Source organism: Scylla paramamosain, chromosome 29, assembly GCF_035594125.1.
Source record: "Scylla paramamosain isolate STU-SP2022 chromosome 29, ASM3559412v1, whole genome shotgun sequence".
NCBI classification, from domain to species: Eukaryota; Metazoa; Arthropoda; class Malacostraca; order Decapoda; family Portunidae; genus Scylla; species Scylla paramamosain.
The window spans coordinates 8,919,380-8,934,379 of record NC_087179.1 but is presented as its reverse complement, the minus strand read 5'-3'; the positions used below and the strand labels follow the sequence as shown (position 1 = coordinate 8,934,379).

The window sequence follows — 15,000 nt, the reverse complement described above, 5'->3', positions numbered from 1 at the left end:
CTGCTGCTGCTACTACTACTACTACTACTACTATTACTACTACTACTACTACTACTACTACTACTACTACTACTACTACTACTGACAATAATAATAATAACCACAAGAAGACCAGAGTGAGCGAGCTTCACCCTACCGAGTTAATATCCAGCTCTTTAATGCCCGTCGTTTTAAGTCCTTCTTACCCTGCTGATTTCCACAGCGAGGATTGCACACAGCCGCGTTAGGCACTCCGCCAGGCGTGCCCCGCCTTGTGAATGGCACCGCGCCCATCATATCGGCACAGTCCTCCCTTGCAAGTCTCTCTCTCTCTCTCTCTCTCTCTCTCTCTCTCTCTCTCTCTCTCTCTCTCTCTCTCTCTCTCTCTCTCTCTCTCTCTCTCTCTCTCTCTCTCTCTCTATATATATATATATATATATATATATATATATATATATATATATATATATATATATATATATATATATATATATTTATACTGGAATACAATAACTTAGTAACAACGTAAGTTACGCACTACATTACATAATTACAGTGACTTTGAATGTTTAAAGGAAACATTATCAGTATTTCCTAACTAAAAGCTAAACTCGTATATTTTCATACCCTTGCCAACACAATAACTAGTCATTTATCTGTTTTTTGAACCCCTGCAGGGTAGACCCTTTCAGGTCCACTTGTGTGGCTAATATCTTGTTCCACCAATTAACGTACATGTTAGTAAACTGTCTCTGGTGGTGCCACGTTCTAGAACGGGGCTACAGGAGTTTCTCGGGGGCGCGGTTGACGGCTCGGGTGTTCCCTTGAGCCTGGCGGGGTGGTTGTCGCAGCTCCTGTAGGTGGCTCACGAGACACACATTCACTTCATACATTACGGTGATTCCCACTACGTCCCGCCCGTGTTGAAGGGTGTGGAGGCGTGACTCGTTGTCTCTGATGAACCGCGCCGCCCTCTCCTGTACCTTGTCCAGGAGGGCGAGGAGTTTGCAGCCCGCTCCACCCCACGCCAGGCACGCGTGCTCCAACAAGGATCTAACTTGTGCTTTATAAAGCACTTCTAGACCCTTGCCGTCCAGGAGCCACGATATCCTCCTCAGAGAAGCCAGCTTTCCAGAGGCCTCTCTGGCAAGCTGCTCGATGTGGGTCCTGAAGGTCAGCCCACGGTCGTAGATGATCCCCAGCACCTCCACTTCGTCCTGCGGTGTTAGCATCCCCCCCGGTGAAATCGAGGCACAGGGCTGGCCTCAACCTGAAGATGATGAGCAGCTTGGTTTTATGCGGCGCGGATCTCACCTGCCACGCTCTGTCCCAAGCTGTGATGGGGTTCAGCGTGTTGCTCAGCCGGGACAGCAGCGGCTTCCTCCCCCGTGGCGAAGCTATGGGTCAGCGTGAGATCGTCCGCGTAAGCCTTGGAGCTGGGGAGGAGGTACAGCAGGTCGTTTATATACAGGTTCCACAGCAGGGGGCCGAGGCAGCTCCCCTGAGGGACACCTGCTTTGACAGGCTGCACCTCAGACTAACGGCCTCCGGCAGACACCCTCAGGTGCCTGTCATTCAGGTAATCACTGAAGAGCGACAGGAGGGCCCCGTTTACGCCTGCAGCACGGAGTTTGTTGACCTGCATGTCACTCCCGGTCAAGTGAGCCCTTAATGTCCAGCGCCACGACGGCAGTGGCCTTGCCTTGGTCCAAGGCGGCGCTGAGGTCAGTCGTGAGCAGCAAATGCAGATCAGCCGCTGACCGGCCCTGCCTGAAGCCAAACTGCCTGGTGCAGAGCACGTGGTGTCTCTTGAGGTGATCAGTGACGCGTGAAGCCATGACGGTCTCCATCCCTTACTAACACCGGCAGTAGCGACACAGGGCGATAATTTTTAGCGTCACTTTTATCGTTGTTTTTTTTTTTTTTTTTAATGAACTGGCACTGCACTGCTAGTTTTCCAGATTTTTGGCCACGTGCTGGATTCGAAACACTGATTAAATAGAGAGGTGAGTGGGCGTGCCAATTCACCGGCACACTGGCGAAGCAGGACTTATTTCATCTGGCCCCACAGTTTCCTTCTCTCCCAGTTTTAGGAATATTGTCCTCACTTCAGCTTCACTAGTTTTAACTGTCATAATTTTTTTTTCATTTATAATTTCTGAGGGAGTGGGAGGAGTTTTATCAGGGTCAGGGATGCACATTTTCCCAGCAAAGAGTTTGGCCAATAAGTTAGCCTTGTCCTGGGCAGTGTGAGCGATGCTGTCGTCTCCTTGCACAAGAGAAAGGATGGTGGTTACTTGCTCTTCGCCCTTCTGTTCCTTCACAAGGCTCAACCACCTCTTTTTCCACCTCTCAATTTTCCCCTGAGGTTCTCTCTCCATTGTTTTACCGCCTACTCCTGAGTGTCCCTCAAACGCTGGGCTGCCTCACGATGCCTTCGTCTGTTCCGTGCCGTTGCATGGCTCTTGTAGGCTCGCCAGGCGTGGTACTTGGTGTCAGAGGCAGTGCGACACTCAGGCCCAAACCAAGGTTGGTCAGAAGCCTTGGTTTTGTACCGGGTGTGCGGCACCCAGCGGGCCAGCAAGGCGTGGATAATTTTCGTGAGCTGCCTCGCCTGCAGGTCTGTGTCGCCACAGAGCGCGTCCTGCCATTCCGTCTCCCTCAGAGCTGCTCACACTTTTCCCCAATTGGCAGCCTCCCACTTCCAGAGGGTGCAGGTGTAGCACTCCTCACGTGTCCTGCGAAGGTGCTCACCAATCTCGGTGAGCACACCCACAAAGTCCAGCGGCGAGTAGTGAACTGTGTGGGCGGGGAGGTCCGTCACCACTGGGTCCAGGAACGACCCAGACCTGTGTGTGAGGAAGGTGGCGAAGGTTTGCATGTCATGTACCACTAGTAAGGTATTGAAGGGGTTTTGCACAATGTGTTGGTTCAAATCACCTACTATCACCACTTTGTCACACTGGCTGGCTGTCATCATACCGTCCAGGTTCGCTTTCAAAAAATTTATCACTGCTGCCCCCTGCGAGGGGGAGCGATAACAGCCAACGAGCAATACACCTTTACTGTCACTATCAATCACCTTAAGCGTCAGTATCTCCAGTTCCCTGGGCACGGGCACTGGAGGCTCCACCATCTGGACATTCACTGTCTTTATAGCAGAATGCCACGCCCTCTCCCTGCGTGGATCGGTCTTTTCTCAGCCAGGGAGAGTATCCTCGTACGCGGGCATAGGTCTGTGACATATTGTCGTCCAGGAAGGTTTCACACACGAACACAATGTCTGCCCTGTGTCTGGTTTTAAACACTATGTGTAAATTCACCAATTTTTGTATAAAACCCTCTCACATTAGCTGACACTATTGTCAGCTCACTATTGGGCGACATAAATGGGCGGGATGTGGTGCGGCGCGCCGCCATGGTGAAGGGTAGAGGCAGGTAGGGTGTGGGGCCAGGAAGAGCGGAAGGTTACGGGTCCCTGGGGAGGAACCAGGGAAGGTCCGGGGACTCCGGGGCCCGTCAACTGCCTCGCCACACTACGCAAGTCAACATAAGAACATAAGAAATAAGGGAAGCTGCAAGAAGCGACCAGGCTTACACGTGGTAGTCCCTGTATGGAACACACCTACCTATTTCCATCTGCTATCCCCATCCATAAACTTGTCTGATCTTCTCTTAAAGCTCTCGAGTGTCCTAGCACTAACTACATGATTACTGAGTCCGTTCCACTCATCTACCACTCTATTTGAGAACCAATTTTTTCCTATCTCCTTCCTAAACCTAAATTTTTCAAGCTTGTACCCGTTATTTCTTGTTCTACCCTGGTTGCTGATCCTAAGAATTTTGCTTACATCTCCTTGTTATAACCCTTATACCACTTAAAGACTTCTATCAGGTCCCCTCTTAACCCACGTCTCTCTAAAGAATGTAAATTTAACAGCTTCAACCTCGCCTCGTAAGGAATACTCCTCATCCCAGCCTGTATCCTTTTAGTCATTAGGTCTCTTGACTGCTCTGCCTTACTGCCTGCATAAATTCCTGCTGTCTTTCGTCGGCGAGCCTGAAGTGACAATTTAGAGAGGAGTGAAAACGGCCTTGGCAATATTCACACACCCTCGTGCACTGTTCCCCAGTGTGTCCTTGTCACTTACACTGAGGACACTTTCCCTGCTGCTGCTGCTGCTGCTGCTGCTGCTGTTGGTGCTGCCGCTGTTGCTGCAGCCTTGGTGAGATCGCCTTGTGTCGTGGCTGACGCCTCGGTTCAGGTGCCGTTTCAGCCTTCCGGGTTGTGTTGCCACTTCGTGCAGTCCTCTTTTTTCGCCAGTGTAGTCCGTTGGGTGACCCGTTTACCTGCAGGCTGCCTTGCTGAGGACGGTGCTGCTGGGGTCGCAGCAAACTCTCCGTCTTACTCTCTTCGTTGGTGCTCCTGGCGGTATTTACCCTCCTCGGTGGGGGTGTTTCCCTCTCCTCGGCTGATATCTCCTCCGTTGATGAGGATAGAGAAGAAGTTTAGGAGGGGGAGGGGGAGGGATTAGTGGGCGGAGGGGGACCTGACTCCCAAGGAAGTTGATTCACAACTGCTGCCGCCTCACCTTCTCCCCCAATGTTCCGAGACCTGGCTATGCACGCTACTGACCTCTGTTGTATTCCTTCGCTGGCGCGGGTGGCGATGAGGGTGTCTACAATATTCAGAGCCTCTCTCTCTCTCTCTCTCTCTCTCTCTCTCTCTCTCTCTCTCTCTCTCTCTCTCTCTCTCTCTCTCTCTCTCTCTCTGTCTCTGTCTCTCTCTCTCTCTCTCTCTCTCTCTCTCTCTCTCTCTCTCTCTCTCTCTCTCTCTCTCTCTCTCTCTCTCTCTCTCTCTCTCTCTCTCTCTCTCTCTCTCCTCCCATCTCTCATGGCTCAGTAATTCTGCCAGGAGGAATTACCAGTGGTCTTCCCTCCCTTTCCCACTGCTCAGTAATTCTGCCTGGAGGAATTAGCAATGGTGCTTCCCTCCCTTCCATTCTGATCTCCCTTGTTGTACCCTTAGCCCCTTTCCCTTCAGACTCACAACAACCCGTCACCACACAGGCAACATTTACTCTGCGTTACAACGTCTGAAATCCTCTCTACATCTCCCTGCCACGCTATGAGGACATGGGAATGCGGTGTTTCCACATGCTAGAATGTTCCTTCTCCTCCTCCTTCGCCTTTATTATCTTATTTGTTTCGTTTTAGAACATCAGATGATGTTATTTATCATAAAGAAACTCGTAAGCGTCAAGAGGTCTGCTGGCCTTTGTTGTTCTCCCATCCGCCTCACCTTACCTTACTTTCCTCAGCACTTCTCTTCTGACACACTCTTTCGCCTTCTTACCTCCCAACAACACTCCAGTACTTCTTTCCCTCCAACGCACTTCCCCCAACAATGCAATACTCCACCTTTCCTTCTACACCTAACCACTCCTTTTCCTCCCACCTCTCGCCTTCCCAAACTCTTCCTCACATCCCGTCTCTCTCTCTCTCTCCATTCAGGCTCCATTAGCAACATCGACGACGGGGAGTACAAGTGCCGCGACGGGTCCTCCCCTGAGGTGCACTACAAGGTAATCTCCGGGGTGGTGGGCGCTGCCTCGTCCGTCACCTCCATCCAGGTGGCAAACCTCCTCCGCCTCTTCAGGATTCCGCAGGTGAGCTGGAGCGTGTTGATGGTGGTGGTGACGGTGGCTGTAGTGGTTGTGGTGGTGGTGATAGTGGAGGTGGTGGTGGTGGTGGTGGTGATGATGGTGGTGATGGTGGTGGTGGTGATGCTGGTGGTGATAATGGTGATGGTGATGGTGGTGATGGTGATGGTGGTAGTGATGGCTTTATAGTGGTGGTGTGAGGGGGAGGGATGAAAGGAAAGGCATGTAAGGTGAGTGAAGGTGTGAATGGAAAAATTGAGAAGAGAAACAAGGAAGAAAATAAAAGAAATTAAAGAAAAGATGGGAAGGTAAGGAAGGGTTAGGAAAGAAAGGGAAGAGTACGGGAGAGAAATGGAAAGATGAGAAAAAGGGAAAAGGAATAGAGGGAAGGGAAGAGACAATAGGTGAAGGGTTATGATGTGAGAAGAGGAAAGGGAAAGGAAGAAGAGAGACGCTTTGAAGGCAGTGTTTGTCAGGGTGAGGCGGAATTTGGGAATTAGGAAGAGAGAATGAATGGGAGGTAGAAGGAGAAGGAAGGATAATAGTAATGAGAGCCTTGTTTTCGATTTTGGAGTTACGTTGAGAGAGAGAGAGAGAGAGAGAGAGAGAGAGAGAGAGAGAGAGAGAGAGAGAGAGAGAGAGAGAGTCTGCCTGGAGAGAGTGAGGCCAGATAGACAGACAGGCGGATACACACACACACACACACACACACACACAATAGATGACCACACATCTGATATATGGAGAGAGAGAGAGAGAGAGAGAGAGAGAGAGAGAGAGAGAGAGAGAGAGAGAGAGAGAGAGAGAGAGAGAGAGAGAGAGAGAGAGAGAGAGAGAGAGAGAGAGAGAGAGAGAAAGAGAGAGTCTGTCTTCAAGGCCAAATACACACACACACACACACACACACACACACACACACACACACACACACACACACACACACACACACACACACACACACACACACACCTAGAGTAAATGGTGCAACACCCTACTCGTATTCTTGACCGTCTTGGAGATACCCCCAACGTTCTCGACTTTTATGCTGTCACCCTATCTTCTTTGTTAGTCTTTTCCGACTATAATTTCATATTTGTATCTTGTCCTACCTCTCCAGTCCCTCCTCAGGATCCCCTAAGCGGAGGTGCCTCTGGCGTTTTGCTTCAGCTAATTGGGAGACCTGCGGAAGTATTATACTGATTTTCCTAGGAAAGTCTACTGCTAGTGTGTTAGAGACCCGTCTCTTATGTGCTGAGTGCATAAGGGTCTTCACTTTTTTTTTCTCTATCTAAACCTTTCAAACCTTGGTTTAACACAGCCTGTTCTTGTGCTGTACATGATAGAGAGGTGGCCCATAAAAAGTACTTGAACCTTCCATCACTTGTACCTCATGCGCTTTATATTTCTGCTCGGATTCATGACAAGTCTGTTCCCCAACTAGCCAAAAACTCCTTCATTAATAGAAAGTGTTAAAATCTTTTAAGATCTAACTCCCCTCATGAGTTCTGGCACCTAGCCAAAAACATTTCCAATAACTTTGCTTCTTCATCTTTTCCTCCTTTATTTTAACTTGGTAGAACAACTGCAATCTCATCTATTTCTAAAGCTGAACTCTTCGCTCAAACCTTTGCTACTCAGCCTTGGATGATTCAGGGCTTGTTCCTCCCTCTCCTCCATCCTCTGACTACTTCATGCTACTCATTAAAATCCTTCGCAGTGATGTTTTCCATGCCCTTGCTGGCCTAAACCCTCGGAAGGCTTATGGACCTGATGAAGTCCCTCCTATTGTTCTCCGAAACAGCGCTTCCGTGCTTGGCACCTTGCCTAGTCATACTCTTTAAACTTTGTCTATCAACGTCTACCTTTCCTTCTTGCTGGAAGTTTATCTACATTCACCCTGTTCTTTAAAAGGGTGACCGTTCTAATCCCTCAAACTACCGTCATATTGCTTTAATTTCGTGTCTATCTAAAGCTTTTAAATCTATCCTCAATAGAAAGATTCTTAAACATCAATCACTTCACAACCATCTATCTGATAGCAAATATGGGTTCCGTCAAGGGCGCTCTACTGGTGATCTAGCTTTCCTTACTGAATCTTGGTCATCCTCTTTTAGAGATTTTGGTGAAACTCTTGCTATTGCTTTAGACATATCAAGAACTTTTGGTAGTCTGGCACAAAGATTTGATTTCCAAACTGCCCTTCTACGGGGTCTATCCTTCTCTCTGTAACTTCATCTCTAGTTTCCTTTCTGGCCGTTCTATTGTTGCTGTGGTAGACGGTCACTGATCTTCTCTTAAATTTATTAATAGTGGTTCTGTTCTGACACCCAATCTCTTTCTATTACACCATGTAACAAAATTTCACTTTTATCTTGTCCTTGGCCGCAAACCATAATTTCCCAGTTATTTCCATCTAAATAAAAGAGAAAAAAGTTATTTTGATTCTAAAACTTTGTTTTTGTGGTTAGAACAATGAATTTACATTTTTGCCTTATTTCATTATACCATTATTGGTTTTCATCTGAGGTAAAGCCCTTCGCAAAATCTCAGTTGCTTATTTAATTGCTTTTGAAATGTTGTAAATAAATTAAAACAATGAAAGAAAGAATATAAAGTGTTCTAAGTACTTTGAATTTTAATAAAATCATTCTTGAACTGAACAGATCTGGCAGGAAATTTCTCATATTTAGAAAAAATTTGCTTTCGTTTCAGAAATCTCAGATCTTTCAGAATGTTCTTTCTGATACTTTTAGAAGTTTCTAGAACATTTTAGAAGACTTTGTTCAATGCAAACATTTCCAGAATATTGTAGAACTTTCTAGAATAAAGTAGAAATATGTAAAAGTATCAAGAATTCTCTAGAATCTACAAGAATTTTCTAGAATGATTCAGAATATTCTAAAGTAGGTTCAAGAATATTCTAGAAAGATTGAGAACATTCTGGAACACATTCTAGAAAGACTAAGAACATTCTACAGTACTACTTGGCAATATAAAAGTAGGGGCTTGCAGACCACCAATCAGTTCTTCTTTGGCTGCCTGAGAAGACACATCACATGAGGTGAAATGGCATCAAGAGGCTGCAATTCATTCTCCAGATGCATTCTGCTACATATGTGATCATTTCATCAAGACAAGAGTAAAGAAATTCTCTGTGACAGCATCTGGAAAAATGGTGAAATTTAGTTATTTTGAGGCAAAAAATAATTCCAAAAGCCACAAAAGCTAAGTTTGACAGGAATAATGGATATTTTCTATTGTTTTGCAAAGAAAAGAGGTGGAAAATAACACTTGCTTGTCAAAGACAAAAATCGTGTTACACAGTGTTATTTATCAATGATCTTCTAAACCAAACTCCTACGCTGACGATATCATCCTGCACTTTTCCACTTCTTTTCATAGACTTTCAAACCTTCAGAAAGTAAACAATTCAGGCAGAGAAGCCACAGAACGCCTGAATTCTGATCTCCAAGATTTTTGATTGGGGCAGAGGAAACTTAGTACTGTTGTATGCCTCCAAAACACAATTCCTCCATCTGTCATGTCGACACAACCTTGCAGACAACTATACTCTCTTCAGTGACACTCAGCTGTCCCCCTCTTCTGCACTGATCCTCAGTCTGTCCTTTTATTATAATCTAAACTGGAAACTTCACATTTCATTTCTAGTATAAACAGCTTTTATGAAGTTAAATGTTCTGAGTCGTCTCCGCCAGTTTTTCTCTCCCCCCCATAACTGCTAACTCTGTACAGGGACCTTATCCGCCCATGTATAGAGTATGCTTCATATATATGGGGGTTCCACTCATAACGCTATTTTAGACAGGGTGGAATCAAAAGGTTTTCGTCTTATCAACTCCTCTCTTCTAAATGTCTTCAGCCTCTCTCTCATCACCACAATGTTGCATGTCTTGCTATCTTCTTTCGTTATTTTCATAGTAATTGCTCTTGTGATCTTGCAAAGTGCAAGATCCCCTCCTCCCGCGGTCTCGCTGCACAAGACTTTCTTTTTTCTCTAATCCCTATTCTGTCTTTCTAATGCAAGAGTTAACCAGTATTCTCAGTCATTCATCCCTTTCTCTGGTAAACTCTGGAACTCCCTGCCTGCTTCTGTATTTACTCCTTACTATGACTTGAACTCTTTCAAGAGGGAGATTTCAAGACACTTATCCTTCAATTTTTAATGTTTCTTTTGACGTCTCTTTTGGGACTGGAGCCTGAGTGGGATTTTTTTTTTTTTCCGGTTTGGTTTCCCTTGGCTAGTGATCCTCATACGTAAAACACTTACACACACACACACACACACACACACACACAATTCAGCTCATAACATCGTAAATCAAGTGTTTCTTTTAACCTTTTTATTGCTCTTCTCTTCCCTGGTCACTTATTGCTCTTCTATATTGCTCTTATATTTCCCCTCTTTCCTCATTACTCGTCGTCTCCAACTCCTTCATTACCATTACCACACGTCATGCACTCCAGCGCAGGATTCAAGTCATGATGCAAATACTGGGAATGTACTGGTGAGCGTCGTGGCCTTTGTGATGCCAGCCTGTGTCACGATGTTTGGTTCAGAGTTGCTGACTGGGCTGCTTCAGAGCTGGTTCAGGGACAAATCAGTGCTCGTTTAGGGGTAGATTAGGGTTGGTTTAGAGATAGATCAGGGTTGGTTCATGGATAAATGAGGGCCGGTTCAGGGGTAGATCAGGGCAGATTCAGAAGTAGATCAGGGCTGGGTCAGTTGTAAACCGGAGCTGGTTCAAGGATATATCAAAGCTGATTCAGGGGTAGATCAGCGCTGGTTCAGAGACAGATCAGGGTTAGTTCATGGGGAGATCAGGGCTGGTTCAGAAGTAGATCAAGGTTGGTTCATGGATAGATCAGGACTGGTTCAAGGCTGGTTCAGGGATAGATCAGGGCTGGTTCAGGGTTAGATCAGGACTGGTTCAGGTGTAGATCAGAACTAGTTCAAAGTTTTTGTTGTCACCTTGGTTTTGCCTTCCCTAAATCCTCCACATAAAGCCGTTTTTTTCCTGTTTTCCTTGTATTGGTTGAGCTGATGATTATTATTTATAATGCTATGTCCTCTATCTTATATTTTTAGGCATTTCTGACCTTTCTTCTGCTGCATGGAATAAAATTAGAGTAATCTCCTGGCAGAGAAAAGCGCCGTGTTTCTTGCTGTGGCGCCATTAGTCAATCAGTCAATCAGTTAAGAGTAAATTATCGTTCAGTCAATATCGTGCTTCTCCTGTAATCAATTTCCTCAGTCCTAAGCAGAAACAGTAATGCACGTACATTCTCTAATATATATATGTATGAGTGACAGACTTCGATGAAAAAGTACTTTTTACATGATTATTTGTTTTACTTGGAGTTTTCACGGATGGATGGAGAATATATTATCATTGCTCATGAATAGCTTCAAGGATAGGATGGCGGATTTAGATCAAGTAAAAGGGGCAAGAGATATTTATATGCTTTGATATGAAACTCTCACATCACTGTCAAAACACGACCACCTCTCTCCCTTCTCTCCTCCTTTCCTCCCCTTCCCTTCCCTTCTTTTTCCTCCGTCTTCATCTTTTCCCTCCCTCCCTCCATTCCCATTGCGGTGAGGAAAGGAAATATTTGCATGTTCAATCTGGGAGTTTTCTGGCTGGCTGACCGGCTGACAGAGGGGGAAGAGAAGCTGTGTTGGGGGAGCGAATGGTTTGCGGCAGGGTTTGGGTTGGGAGTGGGAGTGGGGAATGACGTGTTCTCTGTCTCCCAGCCTCTCTCCACCTCCATTCCATCACCATGATAGCATTTTTTTTCTTTTTCAGATTTTTATGTCCGGTTTCCCTAATCTATTTTGGGTAGGACGGTGCCCCCTAACGAAGGACTTTGATTTGGCATTTGGGAACCATTATTCCGAGTGGGTGCCCTTCCTACCCTTGGACTGTGGCCATGATTTGAACTCTTTTTCTACTTGTCATGCCTACCCTTAGATGGATTTGTCTGGTCTTTTAATGTTTCCCACTGACTCGACACTGACAACCTGATTCCTGAGTCTATTCCAGACTACAATGAAGGAAATATTAACGGAACGTTTATGCCTAGCCACTTAACGCGCGGGGCCGAGTCATGGGAGGGAGTGTGACTCATGGATACACGCAGCCCTTCACGGTATTCACTTTGAATACTGACTAGGTGGTGAGGTCACTCGCGCTGGGTGGGCAGGCTAAGATTACGCGACTCCCTGCTATGACTCATCCTGCTGCTGACGTATTGATGGTGGCTATTGGTGATGATGATGGCGGTAATAAGATGTAAGAGGGGAGGTGAAGGAGCAGGAGGAGGAGGGCAGGAGGAGTACTTATTATCACGGGTCGATGGGCGCCTCATTTTGTCCACCAACTGGTTCCATTCTCGGGTCCTGTAATCATGCCTACTCCTCCACTGCTCTCCTCACTCAAGGACAAAAAAAAAAAAATAAAATAAATAAATAAATAAATAAATAGATAAAATAATGAATAAAAAATGAACATATGGAATCAAAATATTCATTCCATCTAATTTTAAAGCATTTCATGCAAATGGATAAATCTGAGTGCAATGACAAGCAGACACTTCTGAATGCATAACATTTTTGGGAGATATTCCTTGAGCCAAAACCAAGGTTGTGATGGAACCCCTCAAGCCAACCGTGCACCTCTCGCGCCTTAGGTCACAACGAAGGCTACTCGCGCCTGGCCACCTCCTGTGTCCACCGTAGAGGAACACAGCGGAACACAAAGAAAGAACGAAAAAAATTATTCAAGTGTTTGTTTATTTATTTGTTTATTTATTTATTTATTTATTTATTTATTACCTTTATGAGATTCCTAGTGAGTAGTTACATTAAACAATAAGTGTAGGATAGCAGGCGAAGGAGTAAACAACTATTCAAAATACCATACCAAAAATAGTACCATGACCAGTAAGGATTATAATGACAATTTTAATGATAAAACTTAAGAATGCCACAGTAACGAAAGTTGTTAGCGTTCATGTTATAAACATTATTGCTGTTATAGTTCTAAAGCCGCATACACGCGTACAGTTCTGGGCCTTTCTCCATTTTCAGCCTCCCTCGCTATTTTTTCTTCCACTACATTCCACCTTTATGCCTTCTTCTCTTGTTTCCCTCTTCCCTTCCTCTTCCTCCTCCTGCCACTCACCTCATCTGCCCTCTCTTGTTTGTCCGGCGTCCTTACCCCTCCATTCTCTCTCTCTCTCTCTCTCTCTCTCTCTCTCTCTCTCTCTCTCTCTCTCTCTCTCTCTCTCTCTCTCTTGTAATAGTTTAAATATCTTGTCCTTTAATAATAAAAATAGTGTGCCTTTACACCTAAATGAATGATATGATTAATGCTTATCACATTTTGATACCAAGATCCATATTATAGGCTGTGTGAGATTCTTTTAAATTATTAATTTTGTTCACTATACAATTTAGTCGATTACAATGCACATTTTAGAAATAGGAGCACAAGTGGGGGAGGCTTATCAGTGCATTTACGTAAACCACATATAGGCAAGCTTATAAATTAAATCAATTTCCAGTTGTCTCATATACAATGTTTTTAGAAGTAGGGTAGCCACATAGATTCATAATTGGTATGGTATACAGACAGCCAAATGCAAACATTGATGATTTTTTGTCAACCTTTGGAGAGTGTTTTAGCAACTATTTCCCATTTCCCATACTCATTCCCATATTTCAGTATTAACTTACTAAAACATACTATCCATATGCGCAAATTTACAGACTTATCGTATTCATATATGTACTACCCAACCATTACCAAACCTACAAGGGTCACTAATGTCTCAGCCACACTCATCGATCACATCTGGACAATCGATATGACCTTTCAAGCCAGTGGTATCCTTTATACAAGTGTCAGTGACCACTTTCCAGTTTCAGTTCCTTTTCCCGTCCAGTTGTTGGAGCACAGTGTGTCAAAACTAGAATTTACAAGAGGATTTTCTCTAATGCAAATAAAGATTCTTTTTATCAGACCTAAGGAATTACAATTATGAGACACTACTTTTATCAGACCTTAATGAGATTTATGATACGTTCATTGACAATTTTACATATCTTTATAACAAACATTTCCATTAAAAGAATGTAAAAATTAAAGAAAATACTTTAATAAGCCTTACATAACTCTAACTATAAAAAAGAAAATTAAAGAACGTAACAGATTACAGAGACTTTCTGCAAAATGGCCTATAACATATGAATATATGTTTAAGAAATATAGAAACACAATAACATCAGAAAATAAAACAGCAAGATCCATTTATCATAAGTCAGAACTAAACAAAAACACTGGCAATATAAACAAACCTGGGAAGTGGTCAATGACATAATGGGTAGGAATATTCACCAATTGCCAGATTCTATTACTTTTGATGATAAAACTACTTCTGATAATAAGGAAATAGCAGAATCATTTAATAGATTTTTTTTTTTTTTTGTAACAATGGAAACATCCTTCATCAGTCCATGCAACCATCACCAGTACCATTCCAAACATATTCTCCTGAGCGTGCCACTTCATCTTTCTTAATAGCATCGACATCACCACATGAAATTCAAAACATTATAAAAGATCTTAAAATCACTTCACTTCATCAGTAGACGACATGATTGATATAAAAATAGTCAAGAAATTTAGTATCATAATTTCAGCTTTCTTACAATACATTATTAGCAGATCGTTCAGTGAGGGTGTGTTTCCAAAGAAATTGCAAATTGGATGTGTGGTTCCAATACTGAAGAATATTGGAACCATTTTATTCAAATTATAGACCTGTTTCAGTACTTCTGTGCTTTAGCAAAATTTTTGAAAAAAAAAAGTTTATTGCTAAAAGATTAGTGAATTTTCTGACTAATTATTCACTATTATTTGTTTATCAATATGGATTTAATCCCAAATACAACACAGAGCTCACAGTGCAGCAGCTCTGCGAACATTGATAGCAAATTATAACAACTAAATTTTTTTTGCGACCTTACTAAAGCATTCGATACACTTTCACACTCAGTGTTATTAGATAACCTAAATGTCTATGGTATCCGCGGTAATGCAAACAACTTTTTCCGAAGCTATTTAAGAACCAGATAGCAGTACACAGCTTATAGCAACACATCTTCATTGCCTAATACTAATTTTGGAGTACCACAGGGATCTATACTTGATTTACAAAAGTTATATAATACGTACATGTAATAAGCTAAATTTCTTCCTTTACGCTGATGGTACTAAAAATTTTTATTAAAGGATACTGATGAATTAAAATCAATTGCAAACGAGGAATTGTC

At 43.8% G+C, this 15,000-nt stretch overlaps 1 protein-coding gene across 1 annotated transcript in view; it reads left to right on the top strand.

Annotated features, from left to right (window-relative positions):
* Positions 1-5,197: 5,197 nt before the first annotated feature.
* LOC135115230 (metabotropic glutamate receptor 6-like) overlaps positions 5,198-15,000 on the top strand; it is a 112,987-nt gene continuing 103,184 nt past the window's right edge. The window contains 1 exon segment of the mRNA XM_064031770.1: positions 5,198-5,648. Within this exon segment, the coding sequence (XP_063887840.1) occupies positions 5,205-5,648 (444 nt within the window). The 5' untranslated portion in view covers positions 5,198-5,204.